The sequence below is a fragment of the Megascapheus bottae genome, chromosome 28 (genome assembly GCF_031878675.1).
Source record: "Megascapheus bottae isolate mThoBot1 chromosome 28, mThoBot2.hap1, whole genome shotgun sequence".
NCBI classification, from domain to species: Eukaryota; Metazoa; Chordata; class Mammalia; order Rodentia; family Geomyidae; genus Megascapheus; species Megascapheus bottae.
In genome coordinates this window covers 3,819,062-3,844,940 of record NC_143536.1, presented here as the reverse complement: position 1 = coordinate 3,844,940, position 25,879 = coordinate 3,819,062, and the positions used below count along the sequence as shown (strand labels likewise).

Below are 25,879 nucleotides of genomic sequence, written 5' to 3'. Positions count from 1 at the left end.
CAGGAGCCACTAGTGGATAAGCCTGGCCAAGTCCCAGGACCTAAGGAGCCTCAGACTCTGCGCTGACCTCTTCATACCATTGTGTTGATGATTGAAGAAGAAAAGGCTCTGAATTCAAGTCCCAGTACTGCACACACACAAAAAGCAGTAGTGAGCCAGGTGCTGGTGGCTGGGCCTGTAATCCATGTTACGTAGGAGTCTGTAATCTAAGGCTCACAGTTCAAATCCATCCTGAGCACAAAAGTCTGTGAGACTCTTCTATCCGATTAACCATAAAAGGCTGGAAAAGTGGAGCTGCGGCCCAAGTACTAGAGCACTAGCCTTGAGCCAAAGAAGCTCAGGGACAGCACCCAGGCCCTGAGTTCAAGTCTCAGGACCAGCACCCAAACAAATGACCAGTGTTGTCCTCAGCAAGCCACACAAGGGAGGGACTGCGGGTTCTGGAGGGCTGGCGAGGAGAAGGAAGCGGCCCAGGGCGAGGGCTCCAGCGTGAGCAGGTCTGTGCCTGCTGGATTTAGTGCTGACTTGGCGAGGGAGGCAAGGGAGGGGGGTGGGGGAGCCAGACTGGAGTGGGAGGAGGTGTGAGGGCTGTGGAGTGATGCATGACTCACTCTCCATGCCTTGGCTGAAGCAGGAGAGAGCAAGCGGAAGTGGTGGTGGCTCCAGGGAGGGAGGCTTTCTTTTAAAGATGAGAAGGCGGGGGACACGGATGAGGGCACGTGCACGGGATCACATCACCACCACCGCCACCGCCACCGCCACCATCAAGGTCACCCTCCTCTTCAGTGCCCCAACCAGCAACCACAGCCAAGCTTGTCCTGTCCTGCTCAGATTGATAGACCTGTGTGTGTGTGCGTGTGTGTGTGTGCGTGTGTGTGTGTGTGCGTGTGTGTGTGTGTGCATGTGTGTGTGCGTGTGTGTGCATGTGTGTGTGCATGTGTGTGTGCATGCGTGTGCGTGCGTGTGCGTGTGTGTGCATGTGTGTGCGCATGTGTGCATGTGTGTGCATGTGTGTGCGCGCGCGTGTGTGTGTGTGCATGTGTGTGCGTGTGTGTGCATGTGTGTGTGCGTGTGTGTGCGTGTGTGTGTGCGTGTGTGCATGTGTGTGTGCATGTGTGCGTGCGTGTGTGCATGTGTGTGTGCATGTGTGCATGTGTGTGTGCATGTGTGTGTGCGCGTGTGTGCATGTGTGCGTGTGTGCATGTGTGCGTGTGCGTGTGCGTGTGTGCAGGTGTGTGCGCGCGTGTGTGCGCGTGCGTGTGTGCGTGTGCGTGTGTGTGCATGTGTGTGCGTGTGTGCGCGCGTGTGTGCGCGCATGTGTGCGTGTGCGTGTGTGTGCGTGTGTGTACATGTGTGTGTGCATGTGTGTGTGCGTGCGTGTGTGTGCGTGTGTGCGTGTGTGTGTGCGTGTGTGTGTGCATGTGTGTGCGTGTGTGTGTGTGCATGTGTGTGTGTATATGTGTGTGTGTGTGTGTGTCCCCATTTTGGTGCTTGCATTCTGGGCCTAGGCACTGGCTCTTATCTTTTTTGTTCAAGGCTGGCACTCTACCACCATTTGAGCCACAGCTCAATTTCCAGCTTTTTCGTGATTAACTGGAGATCAGAGTCTCACGGAGCGGCTTAGTGGCTTAGTGGTAGAGTGCTTGCCGAGCATGTATGGAGCCCTGGGTTGGATTCTTCAGGACCACATAAACAGAAAAAGCCAGAAGTGGTGCTGTGGCTCAAGTGGTAGAGTGCTAGCCTTGTGCAAAAGAAGCTCAGGGACAGTGCCCAGGACCTGAGTTCAAGCCCCAGGTCTGGTGAGAAAAAATTTGAAAAAGAATCTCATAGACTTAGCTTCCCAGGCAAACTTTGAACTTCCATCCTCAAATCTCAGCCTCCTGAGTAGCTAAGGATCGCAGATGGGAGCCTCTGGTGTCTCACTAGATACTCCTTTCTTTCTCTTCCTTTTCCTTTTTTTCTTCTTTCCATCCTGCCCTCCCTCCCCCGTCCCCACCCACTCTGCTCCCTTGTTCAGCTGGCCCTCTTTAGCTTGACTTTTGCTCCTCACTCTTTATTTTAGACAGTCCTGTAGACTTGCACGTTCTATTTAACTTTCAAACGTGAGTCTTGTGGACTGGGCTAGATTTGAACTGTGATCCTCCATCTCTCAGCCTCTGGAGCAGCTGGATAACAGGTGTGAGCCACCATGCCGGGATGTAGACTCTTCTTTCTGGCCCTGTGTTCTCTGTGTTAGTCACTGCGCCCCGTGTGTGTCTCCCACTTTAGCTAGCACCCCATGACTGGGCTGCACCCCTTTCCTCCACCTGCTCCCCATGGCCCTGGGCATTCAACCGAGAACCTCAGCCAGCCCCCCTCGCCCCATCCGGGTTGTCAAGACCCTCTTAAAAGGCAGTGTGCGTTTCTTGGCGAGAACCTGGAATGAAAGGTCTGGTCTTCTGTGGTTTGACTAAAGGAATGGAGATATAAAACACGCGTGACCTTGGACCCTTTGATGGGGAGACAGAGCCAGGGAAGCACTGTGGTTGGGCCCCAGACCGGGTGTGGGGTGCACAGCTGTGAAGGAGTTTGCACTCAAGCTTCTCCTGGGTTTCGCTTTAGTGTTACCTTTGTTCAGAAACCCGGCTGCACAGGGAGCTGGCTGTGCAGGGCCCTTCCTGCTGGGCCGGGGCTGCGGGTGGCCGGGCACCATGCCAGCCGGGGGGCAGCTGTGCCAGTACTCCACCGTGCGCGTGCTCCGCATCCACAGCGTGTGGATCGGTTCTCTCAGGAACGTTTTCCTGGTGGGCACCTGCTTCTACATCTGGTGAGTCAGCCCCTGCCTGGCCTCTCCTCGCCTCCCCCTGCCTCGCCTCTCCTCGCCTCCCCCTGCCTCGCCTCCCCACACCCCCACACCCCCCTGCCTGGCCATAGTCCCTCCCCGCTGCAGGCCCACGACCCAACTCCTGAACTGCCTTCTCCCTCTTAGAGCTGATAACCGAGGAGTGATTACCGTGGGCTTGTCTGTGGCCAGGTCAGGTCAAGACTGCACAGCCAGGCTGACCAACGGAACGGTGTTTCTGAAGAGCAGGGCACAGGAATCTCCATTAGGGCCGCCCCCCTCCCCCGTCAGCCCCTGCCATCATTTTCTTGAACCCAGGACTTTGCGTCTGCCATGCAAATGTCCTTCCACTTAGTCGTTAGTCTAAGAAGGCTGCGCCTATGGGAACTTTTCAAATGGTGGTCGAGCAGATGCCGTGCTTTGGGGAGAGAACATCGCAATATCCAACTGAAGAAAGCATTGCATGTTTGTGTTGTAAGATTGATGACTGAATTCATGTTATTTTATATATTTTTTTTTTTTGGCTGGTCCTGGGGCTTGAACTCTGGGCCAGGGTGCTGTGCCTGAGCTTTTTCAGTTTTTTGTTTGTTTGTTTTTATTCCCAGTCTTGGGGCTTAAACTCAGGGCCTGGACCCTGTCCCTGAGCTGCTTTTACTCAGGACTAGCACTCTATCACTTGAGCCATAGTGCTACCTCCAGCATTTTCTGTGTATGTGGTACTGAGGAATTGAACCGTGGGCTTCATGCATGCTTGGCAAGCACTCTACCACTAAGCCCCATCCCTAGCCCTTCCTGAGCTTTTGTGCTCAAGTCTAGTACTCTACCACGTGAGCCACAGCTCTACATCTGAATTTGTTTGGCAGTTAACTGGAGAGAAGCATTTCATATACTTTTCATATACTCTTCAGATCTCAACATCGTGAGTAGCTAGGGTGACGGCATGAGCCACCGTGCCCAGCAGCTATGATATTTGGTGTCTGGCTTCTTTCCCTCAACAGAAAGAATATTTTCGGATGGATGGAGAGGGGAATGGGGCAGGGGAGGGGAATACAGTTACTATATTCAATGTACATTATGGAAAAGCTGATGACACCTGAGGGTCTGGAAAGGTGGGGAGGATGATAGAAGGGGAGACAGCAATCAAGATTCATTGTCCTCATACCCCGACTAGTTGGACTGAAAACCTCTTTGTACAATTACTTAAAAATAAACGATAAACATTAGAGAGAGAGAAAGAGACAGAGACAGAGAGATAGAGAGAGGAGCAAGCCCATCCCTGAGCAGAGCCACGCTTTGAGAGGAGGCAGCCACAAGCGAAAGCCTGTACTTGAACCTGTGTGAGGACAACCCTTGGGGAACACAAGCACTGATGCCTCCCCTGTCTGCCCTCAGCTTCGCCCTGCTGACTGACAAGCTGTACCAGCGGAAAGAGCCCGTCATCAGCTCGGTGCACGCCAAGGTGAAAGGCATCGCGGAGGTGGTAGAAAAGGTGGAGGACAGAGCCGGAAAGGCAGTGGGGACCATCTTTGACACGGCCGATTACACCTTCGCTTTGCAGGTGAGCCCATGCGTCCCCTGAGATGTGTTCCTGGCCACTGTCACCGGGGCCCTGTCCCCTCCCTGACACCTGGAGCCAGAAGGACATTGGCCCTGTTTTTAAAAAAGCTCTGTGAAAATCCCAACGGAGAACAATCTAAAAATTGTCAAACTGGGTCAGGTCCAGTCGCTGGGAGACGACTCTTTTGCTTTTACTGAGTTCCGAGGGACTTCTCGAAATAGCAGCCGTGGCCTGGCGTGTTTCAGTCAGACCCGTTCTGACCCGTTCACGCGGGACGTGGACGTGGCTTTGAGAAGCAGGGCCACTGAGACTCGGAGGACAAAGAGCTGGCCAGACCTTGAAGGGTCAGTGGTCAGGAATCAATGTGGAGGTCTCTGTCGAGGAGAGGAGGGCTGGGCTAAAGGGAGCCGGCTGGAAATGGAAACGAGTACCAGAAAAGCGACAACAAAGTGGCCAGGGAATGGACGGGGCGGGAGGGACAGGAGGCTGCGCTGGCAGCTGTGGATTCCAAGCATGGGTCATGACAACGGAGCCAATGCCAGGTGGCGGGATGCCCTCTCCCCCTTCCATTAACTCCGGGAACTGGAACAGCCTCCAAGGGGCAGCCTCTACCCAGCCTCCGCCCAGCCTCCGCCCAGCCTCCGCCACCCCGCCCGCCCAGCCTCTAATGGGGTTTCAGAGTGTCAGAAAGGATGACAAGGCCACTTGGTCGGGTGGATGGGAAAATGGCTCCTAAATCTCTTTGACTGTTGCTTTGCCTCTCCTGGCCCTGCAGGAGAGCGCATCTAGCTCTGATATTAACAGCCCACGAAGGCCACCGGGCTTCTAGAAGCTTAGAAGAGTGGCAGGACGAGCCCCAGGGCCTCGGCAGCAGATTAGAATGCTGGAGCTGCTCAGGTCTCCAGGGCCCCAGGGGTTATGGGTCTGAGAATGAGCCGACCAACCCGAATTTAGGGCTTGAAGAAGTTTATTGGAGTGTTGCAGAAGCTGGCTGGCCAGGGACACCGAGCAGACTCGGGGGGCTAACTCTGTGACCCTGAGCAGGTGCAAGGTGGGCTTATAAGGGTAAATACCCCCAACAGGTTGGAGTTGCAGGGCATGTTAATGGTAACATAACATCAGCTCTTCTGAAACAAAGGACTTCAACAACAGTAGTTAACCATCAAAGGACTTTAACAACAGTAGTTAAACATCAGTGGCAGGAGGTGAGCGGGGAGGCTTTTACCTTGGGTAGTTACTTGTTACTCCACTGGAGGAGGTCGGGGACTTTCTTCTGAAAACAGGGTCTGGGGTTGAGTTAAAGAAAAATTACATTCCATAGTTCCCAGAAGAGGTCAAATTTCTGGCTTGGTTTCCTGACTTAGTCTAGGGGCTTTTTATTCTAAGGGACCCTTACACAGGGTTTCTTTCTCTTCTTCTCCATAGGGGAACTCTTTTTTCGTGATGACCAACTTTCTCAAGACAGAAGGCCAGGAGCAGAAGCGGTGCCCCGAGGTGAGCAGAGCGTGCCCCCCAGCACCTGAGAAGCAGGGGGGGGGGGGTCAAGGATGTATTTGGACCCAGGAATATTTACTGAGCGCTTGCCTCTTTGGTGTGTTGGGCTGAGCAGCGTGGAAGGGCAGCTGTGAGAGCACAGATCTCTATCTGTCCCCTGCCACTCCAGCATGCAATGCCAGGCTTAGGTTGTAGAACTTATTTCACACGTCCACGAAGCTCACACTCACTCACCTTCCGGAGGAAACTGGCACCTCCACCCCCACAGAACACAGGTGCAGACAGGTCATGAGCCTTTCCCAGGGTCACACAACATCCGAGGGCCAGACTTCGAATCCTGGGGTCCTCCCCGCGGTGGCTCTTACCAGAGCCGACTGTGAGCTGTGGGTAGGGAGGGTTATGGGGGTCACTCAAACCCCATGACCGCGACACCCTCACACCACCCCCCCCCTGGTCTTCCCTGACTTGGCCTAGCCCTCTCCTGACCTTCCCTATCTCCATCTAGAAAAATGTCTTCTCCATCAAGGTTCCATTCCTGTATTTGGTTTGTTTGGCTTTGGGGGTGTGTACCAGGGTTTCCACTCAGGGCCGCAGGTTCACCTTTAGCTTTTTTGCTCAAGGCTGATGCTCTGCCACTCGAGCCACGCCTCTGTGTCTGGCTTTTACGTGGCTAACTGGAGTTAAGAGTCTCAGGGATTTTTCTGCCCGGGGTTGGCTTGGAACCGGGATCCTCAGATCTCAGACTCCTGAGTAGCTAAGGTTCCAGGTGTGAGCCAACAGCACCTGGCTCAAGTTATTGAGAGTTGTAAGGAAGAGAAGGTAGGTCGCTGACTTCCACCCTCTGTGCCTCGTTGCATTCATCTGGAGAAACCTAGCTCTGAGAATGGATGACATAGCCGAGTGCCTCACACAAACTTAAAACCTGGTGTGGTGAGATGCACACAGTCACTTTCTCTAACCATTGTTATAAAGGTGATGTACAGTTACGTTAGTTGGGTGACAGGTACCTTCCCTTCCTTCCTTCCTTCCTTCCTTCCTTCCTTCCTTCCTTCCTTCCTTCCTTCCTTCCCTTCCTTCCTTCCTTCCTTCCTTCCTTCCTTCCTTCCTTCCTTCCTTCCTTCCTTTCTTCCTTCCTTCCTTGCCAATCCTGGGGCCTGAACTCAGGGCCTGAGCACTGGCCTTGGGATTTCTCATGGCTAGCACTCTACCACTTGAGTCACGGCACCACTTCTGGATTTTTCTATGTATGTGGTACCAAGGAATCGAACCCGGGTCTTTGTGCATGCTAGGCAAGCACTCCATCACTAGGCCAAACTCCCGGCCCCTACATTTCTTTTTGAACAGTGTCATCCCTTCCCTTACTCCCTCCCTCAGTCAGTCACTTTGAGCTACTAAGTTTGAATGATGAAGAGCCAGGCACTGCCCACTCCACCTCAGCAGTCTCTAGACCTCCATTCCCAGGCGCCTGGCAACTTGCAGTCCATGTTGTGTCTCTGGACTTGCCCGTCGTGGACCCTTCCTGCACCACAAGGGGCCTTTTGTGCCCAGCTTCTTTCCCTCAGCATGGCTTCTCATGTTGTAGTAACGTTTCCTGTGTGGAATTGGTCCCTCTCTCCACTGACAGACACGTGTGCTGGTCTCCCTTGTGGTTGTGTTTGAAGGGCAGGCCTTGTGTGGACATGGATATCGATGGGCCTCTCGTTCCTCACTGTCCTGTCCTTCTCACAGTACCCCACCCGCAAGACACTCTGCTCCTCTGACCGGGGCTGTAAAGAGGGATGGATGGACCCCCTAAGCAAAGGTACTTCCTGTCTTTTTCTGAGTCCCTGGGGATGGATGGCCTTGCCTTCTGGTATCCAGTCCAGCTCCTTAGTCTCTGGCTGTCAGCTGCCTTCTTCCACCACCAAACCACAGGCCACTGGGCCAGCAGTGCCATGGCTGTGTCCCCACAGGCCACTGAAGCCTGCGACTGTGACTCCAGCCTCCCCAAACCTGACAGCCTCAGGTCTAGTTGGCAGAAGAATGGCACAGCCCATGGCATGATCTGGGCCTAGCCTGCAGGTGACCCTTCCCTCACGACTTAGAGGCATGGCACAGAAATGAATGTCAGCCCCTTTGGTGGCTGCCATGCGCACACGGCTCACTCGCAGAAAGGCCTTGGGTGGCCCACACCGCTCCGTAACCCCGGCGTGTGTGCAGCAGTGCAGAGGCCAGTGGCTCTGACGCGGCTGACTGTTCAGAGTCCACAGGGCGCCTCTGCGTCCCGTGTCGCTGACCCATCGGGTGCCGCTGTGAGAAGCTGGGGCTCCTCCACCTGCAGGTGCCGAGAGGAGACCCCGCTTGGCTCCCCACCCAGGCCCACCTCCGCCACACGGCCCTTCCTGGCCCTTTCTAAGGGGCTTGGTTCCTCGGCTCTGCCTGGGGTTTGGGGGGGTGAGGGTGGGTCCTCCGAGTGGGCTGATCCCATGAGCCCCCGGGGCAGCTCCTCATCACAGGCTCACTGTCCTGTGATTCCCCACAGGAATCCAGACGGGCAAGTGTGTCCAGTTCAATGCGACCCAGAAGACCTGTGAAGTGCTGGCCTGGTGCCCGGCAGAGGCGACCGAGGCTCCCCCGAGGTGAGTGGCCCGGGCCGTGCTGTGCCCTGCTGGCCTGAGCCCTCCTGTGCTAGGCACCGGTGACTGTGAGAAAGCTGTGCCAGCTGCCAGCATGGCACCAGAGTCCCTGCCAATGCCGTGACCTTGTTCTGTGCCAGCTGGTCAGCTCCCAGCGTTGTGGTGCCCTGCAGGGTTTGTTTGGATTGGTCCGGGCTGATGACAAGGAGCAGGAAGCAAAAAATGGAGGAGGAGGATCTCAGGGGGAGGAAAGCAGAAGAGATGCACAGATCATAGTTAGAAAGACCAGGACCTCAGTCCTGAGACACCATTTCTGCTGGCTTGACGTTTCTGCCATCTATCAAATGAAAATCACTGTGTCTGCCATGGAGGGCGCACAGCTATGCCACAGAATCGTAGCGTCGTGACATTTAAATAGCTGCCCATGCCTGAGGTGCCAGACCAGCGAGGCCAGCACTGTTCTGCTCAGCACACGCAGGGCCAAGGAGAGGCTCAAAGCTCTCCCGCAGCGGCACTGCCACACCGGGCCCTCCACGGTGAACCCAGGCCCATTTCTCGGTCAGGAAGGTCTCTGGAGAGGAGCCTAGCCCACACCCAGCTAGCTCTTGAACCACACAAGGGCCCCTTCACGGGCTCTGGCTCCCTTTCCTTATCTGCCACCAGCGTATTCATCAGACATCGGGCCTCCCTGTCCCAGCGGCTGGGATTCTTTCGGGGCTGTTCACTCGCCCGATTACATAGTCCAGGCTGGCCCCAAGCCCAGATCCTCCTGCCTCGGTCTTCTGAGTGCTGGGACGACAGGTGTTAATCATCACGCCTGGCTTCCGAGGCTACATTTTAAGTGACTTTCCCTGAACCTCTGTGTTCTCACCTGTTCCATGAATTAGTTTAACTCTTCCATTCACTCCACGTACCCCTCCCTTCCCATGCAGCAGCACTGAAAACTCACTTCACATGTAACGTGCAAGGGCAGCTGCATGGCATAGAGGAAACATGAAGTCTGAGAGGCCATCCAGGTCCCAGAGTTCTTGCGGATAAAACGAGGAGATAAGGGGCATATATAACTCAAGATAGAAAGTTGTAAGTACGACATGGGACGAATGAGAACTTCGATCCCTCAAGTTCAGTGTGGCCAGGAGTGTGAAACTAACAACGGTCAGAGGGCAGAGTCCAGCACTCAACAGGTATTTGTCATTAATAGGACTTTTTTTTTAATACAAGTGCCAGAAATTTCAGTGATTAAACTTGAGCTTTAAGTCTTTACTTCAGGAAAAGAGGGGATATTCTTTTTTGGTTTGTGTTTGTGACTCTATTGAATGAGACAACCAGAATTTTCGGCTTCAGGCAAGGCTTAATCTAGCCTTTATGTAGTATCAGTAATATTCTTCTTCTTTTTTTTTTTTTTTTTTTTTTTTTTTGAGGGTCATGTGGCTTGCTCTCAGCCTGGGCTCTGTCCCTCAGCTCTTCAGCTCAAGGCTACCACCCTACCCTTCTAGAGGTTAAATGGAGATAAGAGTCTCAGGTCCAGCTGGGAGTTTGGCCTAGTGGTAGAGTGCTTGCCCAGCATGCACGAAGACCCGGGTTTGATTCCTTGGTACCACATACATTGAAAAAAGCTGGAAGTGGTGCTGAGGCTCAAGTGGTAGAGCTCTAGCCTTGAGAAAGTCCAAGGACAGTGCTCAGGCCCTGAGCTCAAGCCCAGGACTGGCAAAAAAAAAAAAAAAAAAAAAAAAAAAAAAAAAAGAGTCTCGGGTCCTTTTTGTGTCCGGGCTGGCTTTGAACCTTGATTCTCAGATCTCAGCCTCCTGAGTAGCTAGGATTACAGGCGTGAGCCACCAAGCGCCATGGTGTCACTATATTCTTTCTGTCCTTTGGGGAAGCAATCCAGATGCAATGGAAGAAATCTGGCTTCTTCAAAGAGGGGAAAGTGGAGTTCGTACTGCCAAAAGTGAGGGGGACACTGGACAGACCACGATGACTGTTCACAATAGCTACATGTGAGCAGAGCCACAGTAGGTCTTAAGGAGTCCAGGAGAGGGACTGGGATCACGGCCTAGAGGTAGAGTGCTTGCCTAGCATGCATGAATTCCTGAATTCATTTTCTTGGTACCACGTACATGGAGAAAGCCAGAATGGTGCTAAGGCTCAAGTGGTAGAGCTCTAGCCTTGAAAAAGTCTAAGCACAGTGTACAGGCCCTGAGTCCAAACCCCAGGACTGGCCGAAAAAGAAGTCCAGGGAGAGCAACAGACCATGCTGGACACCACCTGCCCTTCTGTCTGCCAGGCAACAGAGCACCAGCTCTAGCCTTCTACACGCAGCCAGCTTTTGGCACCTTTACTAGGTGAGCGACTGTGAAAGACACAAACTGTTGCTGATCTTGCTTAGTCTTGTCCCTCAGTGCCCCGCTCCATAAATATTTACATTGTAGATGGTTGGATGAACAGGTGGATGGATGGATAGATGGATGGGTAAGTGGATGGGTGGGTGGATGGATGGATGGATGGATGGGTGGGTGGATGGATGGGTGGGTGGATAGAGGGATGGGTGGTTGGGTGGATGGATGGATGGATGGATGGGTGGGTGGATGGATGGGTGGGTGGATGGATGGATGGATGGATGGATGGATGGATGGATGGATGGGTAAGTGGATGGGTGGGTGGATGGATGGATGGGTGGGTGGATGGATGGATGGATGGATGGATGGATGGATGGGTAAGTGGATGGGTGGGTGGATGGATGGATGGATGGATGGATGGGTGGGTGGATGGATGGGTGGGTGGATAGAGGGATGGGTGGTTGGGTGGATGGATGGATGGATGGATGGATGGGTGGGTGGATGGATGGGTGGGTGGATGGATGGATGGATGGATGGATGGATGGGTAAGTGGATGGGTGGGTGGATGGATGGATGGATGAATGGGTGGGTGGATAGAGGGATGGGTGGTTGGGTGGATGGATGATGGAGGGGATGGGTGGGTGGATGGAGGGATGGGTGGTTGGGTAGATGGATGATGGAGGGGATGAAAGGGTGGGTGGGTGGAGGGATGGGTGAATGAATGGGTGGATGGATGGACGTGTGAATGGGTGGATGAAGAGATGGATGGATGGGTGGGTGGATGGATGGATGGATGGGTGATGGACAGGTGGCTGATGGATGGATGGCAATTGGTCTTGCTGTGCTCTGAAATCTGAGTGCCTCTAATTGAGAGAAGCACTCTGCTCCTCAGAGCCCCTTACAGGATGGCTGATCTAGTCCCTTCTGTCAGTCCCACACAGAAGGCTGGGGATGCCAGGGTGAGACAGGTGTTGTCCTTGCACTGTAGGAACTTCAGGCCTGCTGGAGAGGCCACCATGGGTGGGCAGAAGCTGACTGGCTCTAGCCTTGAGGCCACTCTCCATGACTATCAGCACACTAAATTTGTCCCTGGGGTATGGTGCTGGCTGTTACACACTTGCCAGCACACCACTGCACACATCTAAACACAACAGTAAATGCCATCAGGTCTCCGGAAGGCAGAATCCATTCTTGGAGATGCTGGAGGCTTTGTGGAGGATTCATGAAAGGTTTTGCCCCTTAGTGTACTGTATCCGTTTTTCTGCACTCATTCCACAAATCCAGAAGTCTTGGCCTTGCCACCCCGTGAGAGCCCAGACCCTCGTTCTTTTGCCTAGGCCTGCACCCCGTGAGAGCCCAGAGCCTCGTTCTTTTGCCTAGGCCTGCACCCCGTGAGAGCCCAGAGCCTCGTTCTTTTGCCTAGGCCTGCACCCCGTGAGAGCCCAGACCCTCGTTCTTTTGCCTAGGCCTGCACCCCGTGAGAGCCCAGAGCCTCGTTCTTTTGCCTAGGCCTGCACCCCGTGAGAGCCCAGAGCCTCGTTCTTTTGCCTAGGCCTGCACCCCGTGAGAGCCCAGACCCTCGTTCTTTTGCCTAGGCCTGCACTTTTGAGCAGTGCTGAAAACTTCACGGTGCTCATCAAGAACAACATCGACTTCCCTGGCCACAACTACACCACGTGAGTGCCCCGGAAGCCCGGCCGCGGGGGTATCATGGCTGTGTAACAAATGTCCCCAAACCTCAGAAGCCCCAAATGACAGAAGCTTTCCCTCTCCCCCAGTTGTTGTTGTTTTTGTCCATCATGGGGCTTCAACTCTGGGCCTGGGTAGTGTCCCTGAGCTCTTCCACTCAAGGCTTCTGTCCTTCTCCTGGAACCGCATCCCCACTTCCTGTTTTCTAGTGGTTAATTGGAGATAAGAGTCCCTCTCGGTCCTTAGTGCCCAGGCTGGCTTTGAACCATGATCCTCAGATCTCAGCCTCTTGAATATTGAGGATTACAGGCAAGAGCCATGGCGCCTGGCTCCCCTAGTTTCTGTGGGTCAGGAATCTGGAACTAGGTGGGGAAGCTGACGCTTGGGATCTTGTAGGCCACAGTGAAGCTCTCAAGAGACACAGTCCCATGTAGGTTTTCCAGGGCCCAGAGCCCTCCGCCTGGCTCGCCCACTGGGTACGGGGAAGAGGCTCATCTGCACCCCACAGTGCCCTGATAACAAGGCGATAGCTTCCCAGGGACAAGCAATCCAAGAAAGCAGGTGGGCTGACATGGCGGTGGCAGTGTCTGGAAGTGACACCATGTCATGTGGGAGGCAGAGGACGCGGCAGAGCTGGGTCTGCTCTGGTACAGACGTGCGCTTCCCCTCCCACACAGGAGAAACATCTTGCCGGATATGAATATCACCTGTACTTTCCACAAGACCCAGAATCCGCAGTGCCCCATTTTCCGACTAGGCGATATCTTCCGGGAAGCGAGAGAGAACTTCTCAGAGGTGGCAGTTCAGGTTGGTGAGGTCTGGGTTCCGCAGGGGGGGAGGAAGGAAGATGGGAGGTCAGGAGGCCGGGGAGCCAGGCACGCTGGGTCCTAGAATCCTGGTTCACAGGGTCCAGCAGCAGGCGCAGCTCCTCCGTGGAACCCCAGGCCTGCGGGCGAGCCTTCTGGGATGCTGGTTTCCTGTGGTTGCAGTGACAAACTTGTGATTCAAATAGCACGCCTTCTGTTTGTGGAGGTCAGAAGTACAGACCTAGTTTCAGAGCCAGGGCGAGGTGTGAGTGGGACCAAGCTCCCCCTGCAGGCCGCAGGGGAGAACGCACTCCTCCACCTCTCATCCAAGCCAGGCTTCCGGGGTCACCGTGCCTGTCTCCTTCTAGTGTTCTGAGACAGGCTGGTCTCAAGCTCTTCCTGTGTTAGTCCCCACGTGCTGGGATTACAGGCGTGCTCCACTGTGCCTGCCTCTCATACAGTCTCCATCCCAGGGCCAAGTTCCTTCTGTCTCTCTCTTATAAAAAGCCTTATCTTCAGGGGAGGGAGTGTTCCTAAGAGGGGCTTGTACTGCCGTCCTGGCCATGCAGGAGCATCTGGCATCACTTGCTCATGTCTGCCAGGAGCTTTCCCTGTGGGCAATGCTGACAGATTACACAGGACTGGTATTGAAGGAGGTCGCTGAATTCTAGTGAGCCTTGATTTTTCATGCGGTGAGGGGAAGGGGGTAAAAGGCTTTTGAGTGCAGGCCTGGTTTACTGGAAGCCATGTCAAGGGTAAGGGTGGAAGAAGAGGAGAGAGAGAGAGAGAGAGAGAGAGAGAGAGAGAGAGAGAGAGAGAGAGAGAGAGAGAGAGAGAGAGAGAGAGTTTTATAGCTGGTTGTCATGGTAACCTAACTCCCATTTATGGCTCTAAAATCTTTAGATATCATTTTCCTTTCTCTAAGGATGGGGCTGTGCCCCACGGTGCCAGGTCCAGCCTGTCTAGGGACTTCTCTTGTTGATCTTGCCCCCAGGGAGGGATCATGGGCATCGAGATCTACTGGGACTGCAACCTGGACCAGTGGTCCCATCACTGCCGCCCCAAGTACAGCTTCCGCCGCCTGGATGACAAGACCAGCAACGAGTCCTTGTTCCCAGGCTACAACTTCAGGTACCAGCACTGCAGCAGGATGGGCTCAGCTAGCCTGGAGCTTCTGGGCAGGGCCGGATGGCCTCGGTGGCAAGCTGTAAGGCAACACCAAAACCTAGTGGTGATGGGCATACTCTGTCCAACAGACACAAGCTCAGGGACAAAACCCCATCACTGTCAGGGTAGCCCGCCAGCGAGTTTTCCCCTATCTGTCTTGAGACTCATCTGAGACCCTGTCAAGGTGTATCTGGTACGAGGTGGGGGCTCCCGATACCCAGGGCACTTCAGCTTCCTTGTGTCTGTGACATTAATAGGCACAGCATTGCATGGCAGGATATATCAAGGACCAAATGACCACCACACTGCTTTATATGAACTTGAGATATTCCACATAAAAATCTGGACTTCCTACTCAAAAAAATCAACTATGTGGTGGTGGGGGGGGAATGGACAGTTAAATAGTTCCGGGCCCCACAGGGCAGCTGGTGGCCAGCCTGAGATGCCACAGTCCTCCGGAGAGAGGACAATCACTGTCCGCTTTGCCTCTGTCTCTGCCGCTCCTTACGGCCTTCTAGCTGACCCCACTGCGCATGTCTGTTATCTGCATGGCCCATATTGACAGCCCTGACTCCAAGGCTGGCTGAAGCTTTCTGCGTCTTGTGTGTTGATGCCCAGAGAGCAGTTCCTAGTTTAGGTGACTTCTGAGGCCCCCCTGAAGCCCTTCCAGGCTGTTTTGGGGCCATCAGCAGAAGCAGGCAGGGCAGAGAACCAATCAGACAACAGCAGACGTCCTTGGCATCTCAGAGCCAAGTCTAAGAACACAGGCTTCCTGGTGGGATGTGAGCTTTCTCAAGACCCAGGTGGCTGCGACGTGGAGATGCTTTTAGAATAAAGCGTGAGTGCATCTGTCGTCTGGAAAAAAGAAATCTTTGGCCAAAAATAAATCCTGATTTGATGGGTAAGTAGACATGGTATTTTCAAATAGCCACACAAAAGAGAAGGAAATGACAGGTCATATGAGGTGTATGAGAAAAGGAAGCTTTCTAAAAACACAGGAGGTTGGACTAAGAGTTCGGTCTAGTGGTAAAGTGCTTTCTAAAATCCCAGGCAGCTGGAGAAGTTTGCATTATAGAACTTTGTCCTTGACAAATGTCCTCATGCAGCTACCATGGTTAGCTTGTAGTTTGTATCACGGGTAGGTGGAGTCGGCCCACACAGAGTGCACCAGGCATTTCTCAGTTCAAGCACAAGTATGAGTAAGTAATTGTTTCTGGTGGCTGCTATCACAGCTTGCCCCAGATTTGATAGACTAAAACCGCAGACATATTTTCCCTTTTCCAAAGGCTCCAGCAGAAGATTCCTGCGGGCTCTCCCCACCCTGCCACTTCTAGATTCTGGTGGTTCTAGGCAACCTGGACTTGTGGCTAAACCATTCCAATCTCTGCCTCCCTCTCCACAGGGCTTCTCCCTTGTCTTTTGTGTGTGTGTGTGGGGTGGGGTCATGTGGCTTGAACTCCTCCTGGGCGCTGTCCCTGAGCTCTACAGCTCAAGGCTACCACCCTACCCTGAACCAAGCCCCACTTCCCGTTTTCTAGAGATTAATTGGAGATAAGAGACTCAGGTCCTTTTGTGTCCAGACTGGCTCTGAACCTTGGTCCTCAGATCTCAGCCTCCTGAGTAGCTAGGATTACAGGCGTGAGCCACTGGGCTTGTCTTTTTTTCTGTTTCCATTTTCTTTCTCTTACAACAATGCCAGTCACTGGATTCAGGAGCACTCTATAATCAGGATAATCTCATCTTGAGATCCTTAACTACCTTTTTTTTGTTGGGGGGAGGGTGGGGGGAGGTCTGTCATGGGGCTTGAACTCTGGGCCTATTGCTCTACCACTTGAGCCACAGCGCTATTTCCAGTTTTCTCATGGTTAACTGGCAATAAGAATCTCATGGACTTTCATGCTTGGACTGGCTTTGAACCATGATTCTCAGCCTCCCAGTAGCTAAAATTACAGGCATGAGCCACTGGTGTCTAGCCCAGCCTTAACCACATTTCTTAAATAGTGCATTTTCAAATGAGGTCATATGCTTAACCCCTGGAATGCTAGGTGCTCAGACATACATATCTGCCTTAGGGGTCACTAGTCAACCGGTCACAGTGGGCATAAAAGCATCCTCGTCCAGGGCCCAGCGTTCCTCAGAGTGTGGCCCACTAGCTGCCTTACAGCGGAGATGCAGGTCTCTAGAAACATCTCAGGTCTTCTGGAAACTCTGAGGCTCAGGGCCAGGAACTCCCCTCTTGAACACATTCTCCCAATTGATTCTTGCCTTCGGCCACTGCAACAAGACTCTGGAAGCAGAAACTCAAATCCATACAAACATACTCATCCTGGGCAGGCCGACCCAAGGCGTGGAGGGGTTGTGCACCCTTGCTTATGTATTGAAAAACCAAATCCCTCAGTAGAGCAGAAGAAAGAACTGTCTGGGACCTGGCCACCAGACACCAAGAAGCTGACACCTCTCCCGGCAGAAACCAACTGCCAAAGGGTAGAGAGTAGTCACCTGAGCGCAGCCTCGGGTTTTGAGAGTGTTCAAAAAACTTTCCGGTAGGAGCCAGAGTTTGGCTTAGTGGTAGAGTGCTCGCCTAGCATGCGCAAAGACTCAGGTTCGATTCGTCAGTACCACATACATAGAAGAAGCCGGAAGTGGAGCTGAGGCTCAAGTGGTAGAGCTCTAGCCTTGGGAAAGCCCGAGGACAGTGCTCAGGCCCCAAGTTCAAGCCAGGACTGGTTAAAAAAACAAAAAACAAAAAACCCTTTCAGGTGTTCCATGCTCTATTTTGGCAGAGCATCTGTCTTGTGTTTTCTTATCTCCCTACACTTATAAATAGGTTGGGAATAACTCTGAAAGAAAACAAATGTCCTTATCTAAGAAGTCAGTGGAAAATGTGAGGAGAGACCATGCGTGGGTTTGTGAGGATCTGGTCCAGTCTTCCACATGACTTTTCCTCATCATGCACAGCACACAGTTAGAACAGCGACAGCTTGTGTCAGGCTGCAATTTATGATGGTATGCGCGGGTCGACAATATCAAAACGATTTATTTCATACATCTCCCAAGAGGCAGGAGCACAGGGGAAAAGAAGCTTGGTTAGGAGGCAGAAACAAAGGGAGAATGAGGTCGAGATGTGTGGCTGCCATCCCTTTGGGAAAGGGAGGCAGGCTGGCTAGTGTGACTAGACCAGTGACCTCAGAATTACTGTCTGGCTCTGGCTCCCCCAAAACAGGAGATGGTGGAGGTATACTGTCCATAGTCCAGTAATTAGAATCAAAGATTCACCCACTTGGGCTGTTCTGTTCTGGAAGCCAAACATGCTTTCTCCATCAGGAACAATCACTGTTTGAAGCTACTATTTCTTTTATTTCCTCTGCTTAATGTGAATCCCATATTGATTAAAAAGTTGTGCTGTTTTTTTTGGTCTGTTGTGGGGCTTGAACTCTGGGCCTCGGCACTGTTCCTGAGCTCTTCAACTCCAGGCTACCGCTCTGCCACTTGAGCCACAGCGCCACTAAAAGTTGTTCATTTTAACTTGAAACTAAAAGGCAGTGGCGTGCCTCCTGTGTGGATGGTGGAGGAGGTGGCTGGAGCTCTTGGTGGCCACCTTGGGTCAGAACTGCCTTCTGTCTGGCGAGCCTGGCAGAGGTAGAAGGCAGACAGGGAAGGCAGGGCAGCTGCCGGCTGGGTTTTGGCTCTTTCCATGCCAGGGCTTTCGGAGACTGTTGGGATCCACAAATCTTCTTCCTCCTGCAGATTTGCCAAGTACTACAGGGAAAACAATGTGGAAAAGAGGACTCTGATCAAAGTCTTTGGGATCCGTTTTGACATCCTGGTTTTCGGCACGGTGAGTCTGTCCTTGTCCTCCAGGGTCTCCATCTTGAACTGGGTCCTGACAGCTGTGTGGCTCCAGGCTCATGGTCCTGTGTGGCTCACTTGTGAGATAAGAGGAGAGGAAGGGATGCCCTCAGGAGTCCTATCCATGACAAGGCGTCAGAAGGGTATGATAAAAAAGACCAAGTCTCACAACAGGAACAAAAGAAAAAAGGAAAACGAAGAAAGAAAATGGAACTGTACCAGCCTTGAGAAAAAAGCTCAGAGACAGCACCCAGGCCCTGAGGTCAAGCCCTAGCACTGGCACACACAGAAAAGTCCTCTAAGAGGATAGGGAAGGAATAGAAACAGAAAGGAAGAGGAGGGGGAGGGGAGGGAAGGAAACTATCACAAAATAGTTTATAACACAATGCAACTCAAATTGGCTTAGAGAAAAAAAAATATCTTTTTTGTTGTTGTTGCTGTTCACATAACTGAAACATTCAGGGGTAATTTTGGGCTTCAGATAGGGCTGGATCCAGGTGTCCCAGCAATGTTCTAGGGAACTTGTCCCCACCCCCCCACCCTCGCCATCTTCACATTAGTCCTGTTCTAGCAGCATCTGGTTAGCTATCTCCGCAGGACGGTGCACTCCTGTCTTCTTGCCAGCTTAGCAGCCTCAAAGTAAAGAGAATGTTCCAGAAGTTCCAGCCCAGGTTACTGGCTTTGCTTGAGTCCTTTGGGCCACAGCCACCAATACCACCTCCCCCCTCCTGGTACCAATCCTGGTGATTAGCAAGCTAACTCCCAATTGTGGTCCTGAAACAACCCTGCTCCCGGCTAGATGTGAGGAGCGAGGGTCCAGACTGGGAGGAGGAGAGATGGTTCAGAAAACTGGGGCGCTGTCTCCAGAGGGAGATGGAGTGGGAGGAAGGAGAGGGAAGAAGGAAAGGCCATGGAAGAGAAAGAGCACAAGATGCCACGGGGAAAAGCTGGGCTTCCACCTTCTCTGGCTCTTCTCTAGTGTGTGTTCACTGGGAATGTTCTGGAAGGCAGAGGCCTCTGTGATGGTGAACGAGCATGTGGGGATGCGAGGCTTTGCCCCCTTCTAGAACCAACAACTGCCAGCCAGAGCAAAGCATGGCTCTGCTCTATTTACAGGGAGGAAAATTTGACATTGTCCAGCTGGTTGTGTACATCGGATCCACCCTCTCCTACTTTGGTCTGGTAAGAGTTTTAAGGGGATGATGCGGCAGCCTGTCCTGCTAGCACAGGTCTATAATCCCAGCAGCTGGCGGGGAGAGGCAGGAGGACTGAGATTCAAGGCCAGCCCGGATACATAGTCAGAGTGCCTCAAACCAGGAGGAAAAAGAAGCTTCTGGAGCATGGTGCTTGTCTCCTCTCCCCAGGCCACCGTGTTCATCGACTTCCTCATCAACACGTACTCAAACAGCCTCTGTCGGTCCTGCGTTTATCCCTCTTGCAAGTGCTGCACACCCTGCATGGTCAATGAGTACTACTACAAGAAGAAGTTTGAGCTCATCGTGGAGCCAAGCGCGGTAAGGCAGCCTGCGCCCAGGGACGGGGATCCCGGCGCTCCCACTGCAGGGCGGAGCCAGGGAGGACCGGGGCCTGGGCCTGACCTTGAGACCTGGCCTCCCCGGAGGGAAGCCAGGCGCTGGTGGCTCACCTGGAATCCTGGCTACTCAGAAGGCTGAGATCTGAGGACTGCGATTCGCAAACCATTCCGGCAAGGAATGGCTCTCGTGGGAGAGGGCTGGCCCTGGGCTCCACAGGCTCACGGACAGCGCCTGGGCCACAGACACAAGTCATATAAACGACTGAGGGGCGCTGCCCGGGCCTTCTGGAGATCCCGAGTGTGGAAGCCCAGCCGCGCGGCTCCTGCTTCCGTGGGAGGCGAATAAACCAGGCCCGGGAGGGCGTGGACAGCAGAGCCCGGCCGCCCAGGGCTCGGGAATCCTCCCCTCCCCGGCTCTTCCTGGCTCTGAGGCTGACGCTCGCCTCTGGCTGGCGCAGGTAGGATCTGGGCCGCAGGCAGCCGCTCTGTCGCCTCCCTTTCTAGACGCTGAAGTACGTGTCCTTCGTGGACGAGCCTCACCTCCGAATGGTGGACCGGCAGCTGCTGGGGAAAAGCCTGCAGGACGCCAAGGGGCAGCCCGTGCCGGTGAGTGCAGCGAGGGGGGCCGAGCCGCGGGGCCGGGGCCGGGGCTGACCGCCCGCCTGGCCCTTCCAGAGACCCGGGACGGACTTCGCGGCCCTGTCCACGCCGCCGCTCCCGGACCCGCAGCCCCGGGCGGGCGAGGGCGAGGAGCTGCAGCCGCTGCGCGGCGCGCCGGCCGCGGGGCCCGCGGACGGCCCGAGCCCCGGCTGGTGCCGGTGCGGGCGCTGCCGGCCGTCGGAGCTGCCCGAGCCCCGCCGGGGCCTGGAGGAGCTGTGCTGCCGCCGCGCTCCCGGGCCTTGCATCACCTCCTCGCCGCTCTTCGCCACGCTGGTGCTGTGCCCGCGGCGGCTGCGGCTGCTGCTGCTGCACCGGGAGCCGCTGCGCGCCGACGACGACGGGGAGGACGCGGCCCGCCGCCTGCGCCACTGCGCCTACCGCTGCTACACCGCCTGGCGCTTCGGCGCCCCCGACCTGGCCGACTTCGCCATCCTGCCCAGCTGCTGCCGCTGGCGCATCCGCAAGGCGTTCCCCCGCGCCGGGGGGCCGTACCGCGGCTTCCGGAGCCCCCGCTGACCCCGGCGAGGGCCCCGGGGCCCCTGCGGACATCCCGAGGCTCACTTTTTGGGGGGGCTCAGGGCCACACTCCAGCCCGAGGCCTGCTGTTTTTATGCTTTTTTATTTTATTTTACTTTTTGCCAGCCCTGCCTTGGCCCTTCTCAAGGCTGGAGCTCCACCACGTGAGCCTCAGCACCACTCTGGGTTTTTTCTATGTGCGTGGTACCGAGGAATCGAACCCGGGTCTTGGTGCATGCCAGGCCAGCACTCTACCACTAGGCCACACTCCCGGCCCTTATACTTTTTTAAACAATAACTCCAGTTTTCTACTATACTAATGCTAAGTTGCATAGATTAAAAACAATTCTCTTGTGACCCAGGAATCTATCTGCCTTTCAACTCAGGAATCATGTTAACCGTACCAGGTTGGGTTTTCATTTTTACTACTTTTTTCAGGGATGGTTCTGAAACGACTATGTCTATATTCTCGTCAGAATTTTTCACTGCAGGAATTCTGGGTGACGGTCACAGGCGTCCCTTCTGGTGGCCTTCTCCCTCGTGTATTTCTCTGGTCTTGCTGAGACTCGTGGTGGAGTCAGAATCTAGAATCTCAAATGACCACTGGCTCCTTTACCCCCTGGTGCATCACTTCAACAGTGTGCAAGACGTTCTGCACTTCTTCAGTAACAGAGATCACACTTGTATTATTTTTGTCACTTTTGTCTTTTGCAATACTTGGATTTGACTCAGGGTCTTATGCTTGCTAGGCTGGTGCTTTACAACCAGAGCCATAACTCCAGCCCTGCTTTCTGCTGGATATTTAGAGATAGACTAAGCAAGCATTTCTTGTTCTGCCCAGGCTAGCCTTGAACCAACGTTCCCTGGATCTCAGCCTCTGGAATAGCTAGAATCTGCACTTGGCAGATTTGTATTCCTATTTTTAGTCTACTGCTCACAATTATGTCATAGCTGCAGGCAATGAGTGGCACATTTTGTAGAATCTGAGAAAACAGCTAAATGCAGTTTTCTATTATGGTAACGGCCTTCATGCTGGCTTCACTCGTGTGGGAAGGCAGATGGGCTGACTTCAAGTAGAACTGATAATAGACTTGCACTTGTCTTTTGAAAAGGGATAATGTATGGATAAACCCTTCCTAATTCTAGGATGTAAATGCAGATATTCCTAGCTTGGCTATTTTGATAATAAAAAAAATGATGTACAATTCATTTATTTAAATCTCCTCACTGATTCCCAAAGTCATAGCTATCGGGTTCACATTCTCCACCAAAGCACGTGCCGGAGGTCACTGTTGTAAACAGCTGCTCTCATGAGGTATAAGAAGATGGACATGAATCAAGTGAGGGTGCAAGATCTGAGAATTTGACCTCTTTGGGGAGCTCAGAGAAATTCTGAGAAAGGAACAGTTTAATGAAATGAATGAGATCAATCTGAAATCCTCAGATCTCAGCCTCCTGAGTAGCTAGGATGACAACTGTATGCCATTTGGCTTGCTTTGTTCCATTGTAAAATTATACTCAAAATATGGATGGAATTATTTTAGCACACAAAGTGTGCTAAAGAGTTGGTTTTACCCATTCTAGTTACACCAGAATGTTTACCTGGATTCAAGCCAATAGTCACATATAAAACATGGGATTTTGACAGAAATGAGTGACAACCCACACAGATCCAGCCCCCACAGAGCTGAGGTGAGGCACACCTTCAGAGACCAAGGCTGAACCCAAAGTCAAATGGTGGTTCTGGCTAAACAGAAGCTGTAGGCTGTGTTCTAGGCCTAGCAACGAGGCTATCAGCAGATGAACATTTCAAGTAATCTTGTCACAGGACAACTTGCAACTCTGGACTCTAAGGAAGTGACTCCACAGTGAACTTACTTTCCTCTGAAAGGGGAAATCACAGAATGGAAATGTTAGAAAAAGGGAAGGAAAGGAGAGGGGGAGGCGCCACTCCACAGCCCTTCCTGTCATCTGAGCCTAGGCCTGGCATGGCATGCATCGACCAACTTCTGCTGAGAGACTACTGTGCTGCACAGTGGGATTGTTCAGCACTCCAGTGAAGGGGAACTGAAAATCCCAGAGCGTGCCCAAAGCCTGGTAAAAACGCCAGCAGTTCTAGAGGCCGGGAGTCCTGTGATCCACTTTTTCTTTCTTTTTTTTTTTTTTTTTCCAGTCCTGGGCTTGAGCTCAGGGCCTGAGCACTGTCCTTGGACTTTCTCAAGGCTAGAGCTCTACCACTTGAGCCTCAGCACCACTTCTGGCTTTTTTCTATGTATGTGGTACCGAGGAATCGAACCCAGGTCTTCGTGCATGCTAGGCAAGCACTTTAACCACTAGGCCAAACTCCCGGCCCTGTGATCCACTTTTTCACTTCTCTTTTTGTCCAAGACAGGGACTCAAAGTTGGAATCTGATGCTTTTGCTCGCTCACAGGTGCTCTACCACCAGTCACACCTCTAACCTCCTGTTTTAGATTTTTTTTTCCTGGCCTGTATATTTCATTGGGCCAGGTGGAGGGTCTTGCTGGGATCTTTCCATAAATGCACTTTGATCATATCTACTGCCCTAGCGACTATTAGGACAGCCAGGGAGGCACAAGGAACAGGAAAGAGAAAACATCTAGAACAATTTTATCAGCCACTGATGAGTCAATTAGGATCTGAGCATCACCCTGAGGTGCCTTCAAATCAGACACTGCCCTTTGGAGCCAAAGGCACCCCAGTCTCCCCACCCATCCCCCTGGGTGTCAACCCTAGCTCTGCTACCAGTTCAATAATCAGTGGCTGGTGGGAAAGAAGAGAACATGGCTCCTTATAATGAGACAAGCCACACAGAAGCCATAGTGTGGAGACTTTTGTTATTTGGCCTTTGCATTTGTGTAAGATAAGATAATATTATTGTATAAATAAGAACTGCTTTCAAGGCTAAGTTCCTAGCCAAGCCTCCCTGCTGTTTGCCCCTTTCCTTAGCAGGTCTAGTTAAGTGTAACTCAGCCATGCTTAGCTGGGATCTTTTTTTTTCATATATTTTTATTGTAATTAATAGAAGGGTTACATTATATTCACCAGCTAGGCTTAGCTGCTATCTTGTATGAAGCTTGAGGACACAGATTCTTGGGATGGTGGAAGGAAGTGTGGGAGAGGGGGGTCAGTGTCCTGGATCAGGGCACACACCTCTGAGGCTTCGGGAAGCCTTTCAACTCAGGAATCATGTTAAGGGTACCAGGTTTCACCCTGATTAGCCCCCACACACATTCCAGGAGACCGCTTAGTTCCAGGCAGACCAAATTCTTGTTCACCTTTGCTTGAAGCTGTACCCATGCAAGAGACAGCCTGAAAGCAGAGGGCACACAACTTTATGATGCTCAACAGAGATCTCTTGATATGCTACACAGTTCTAAAACATATGGCTGCCATAATGAAAAATGATGCATTTTTAGTTTGTCGAACAGGTAACATCTATGACTAAAGTTATTTTTCATTTTAAAATATGTTGTTTAAAACATCTTCAGGGCAGATGTAGTTCAGTGGCAGAGTGCTTGCCTAGCAAGAACCAAAAAAGAGAAAAAAAATAAACAAAATGACTGGAAATATTCATTCAGAATCAGGCACTGGTGGCACTAGCCTTCAGCAAAAGAGCTCAGGGACAGTGCCCAGGCCCTGAGTTCAAGTCCCATGACTGACAAAAATAAGGAACAGCATTTTATTTTTATGTTTCATGACAGATTCAGTCTCAAGGACGTGGGAAAAGAAATAGCAGGATTCTCAAATGCTCTCTGCTTTTGCTACAATATTCTCTTCCTTCAGTGGATACTCTGTTTCTCAGGAGTTATCACAGCTGTGTCATTACGTCATACATGGAGGCTTTGCACAGGTAAATGAATATGATATCTTTGCCTAAATACTTCAACATCTTTTTGTTGAAGTGACTCCGGAAGAGAAATGATTATCATGGTCCGGCTTTGTATAGTGAAAGCCACTGTGGCAAATGGCCACAGTGTGGCCGTGCTCTGTAGCTGAATGGCACCCACAGCACATGTGGCCTGTTATTGAATGATCCCAGACCCATGGGCTCCTGGAAGCTCTAGGCTTTGCTTCCTGTCGGCACTCTCGCTCTTAGGAAATTCTGTTTATTTATCGCTGCTCTTAGTATTAGCGCCAGGCAGGGCCTCCCCTCATTGTAATTTTCTGCATTCATGCAAACATCTGTTTTAACGCCTACATGACTGGTGACATTCTTTGTCTGTTGGATCTTAGCAGCATATCTGTGACTTGTCATTCCTAGTTTCAGAAGGCTCCTAGCTTAAGTTAAAAAAAAAAAAAAGAACATTTAGGGCTGTGGATGTAGCTCAATGGTGGAGCATTTGCCCAACATACACAAGAGTCCTGGGATGCACTGACCAGAATCACAGATATAAATATAAATAAAAGAATGTGCTGGGCATCACTGGCTGACACCTGCAATCCCGGCTACTAGGGAAGCTGAGAGCTGAAGATCATAGTGCAAAACCAGCCTGGAGAAGAAAGTCCATGAGACTCTTACCTCCAATTAACCACTAGAAAACTAGAAGTAGTGCTATGGCTCAAAGTGGTAGAGTGAAAAGAGCTCAGGAACAGTGCCCAGGCCCCAAGTTCAAGCCCTATGACTGACAAAAATACATTTAAATTAAAAAAAAAACCATAGTTTTACACACAGTTTGGGGGAGTCGCTCAGGGCAAAGGTGAACCAAGAAGGGAATGCCAGAGGCTCAGACCCCTTACCTCTGCAGCTCGCTGAGGTGGGTTTCATATTTGTTTCTGCAAATGTCCCTTCTCCATGTGCATCACTGCTCTTCC

General features: G+C 52.5%; 1 protein-coding gene across 1 annotated transcript; it reads left to right on the top strand.

Moving 5' to 3' along the window:
* Nucleotides 1-2,636: 2,636 nt before the first annotated feature.
* P2rx7 (purinergic receptor P2X 7) lies at nucleotides 2,637-22,242 on the top strand. The gene is made up of 13 exons (XM_090320029.1): nucleotides 2,637-2,806; nucleotides 4,214-4,379; nucleotides 5,805-5,873; nucleotides 7,602-7,674; nucleotides 8,395-8,491; nucleotides 12,420-12,500; nucleotides 13,191-13,320; nucleotides 14,314-14,450; nucleotides 18,234-18,324; nucleotides 19,452-19,517; nucleotides 19,700-19,849; nucleotides 20,374-20,475; nucleotides 20,545-22,242. The coding sequence occupies exons 1-13, from the start codon at nucleotides 2,691-2,693 to the stop codon at nucleotides 21,043-21,045; spliced, it is 1,779 nt and encodes a 592-aa protein (XP_090176155.1). The 5' UTR covers nucleotides 2,637-2,690; the 3' UTR covers nucleotides 21,046-22,242.
* Nucleotides 22,243-25,879: the final 3,637 nt, after the last annotated feature.

Excerpts from the sequence above, each read along its gene's own strand:
- P2rx7 (XM_090320029.1), top strand. The coding sequence starts at position 2,691 with ATGCCAGCCGGGGGGCAGCTGTGCCAGTACTCCACCGTGCGCGTGCTC. Across the intron at positions 5,874-7,601 it reads AGCAGAAGCGGTGCCCCGAG|TACCCCACCCGCAAGACACT; the intron begins GTGAGCAGAGCG and ends TCCTTCTCACAG. Across the intron at positions 19,518-19,699 it reads CCCTCTCCTACTTTGGTCTG|GCCACCGTGTTCATCGACTT; the intron begins GTAAGAGTTTTA and ends TCCTCTCCCCAG.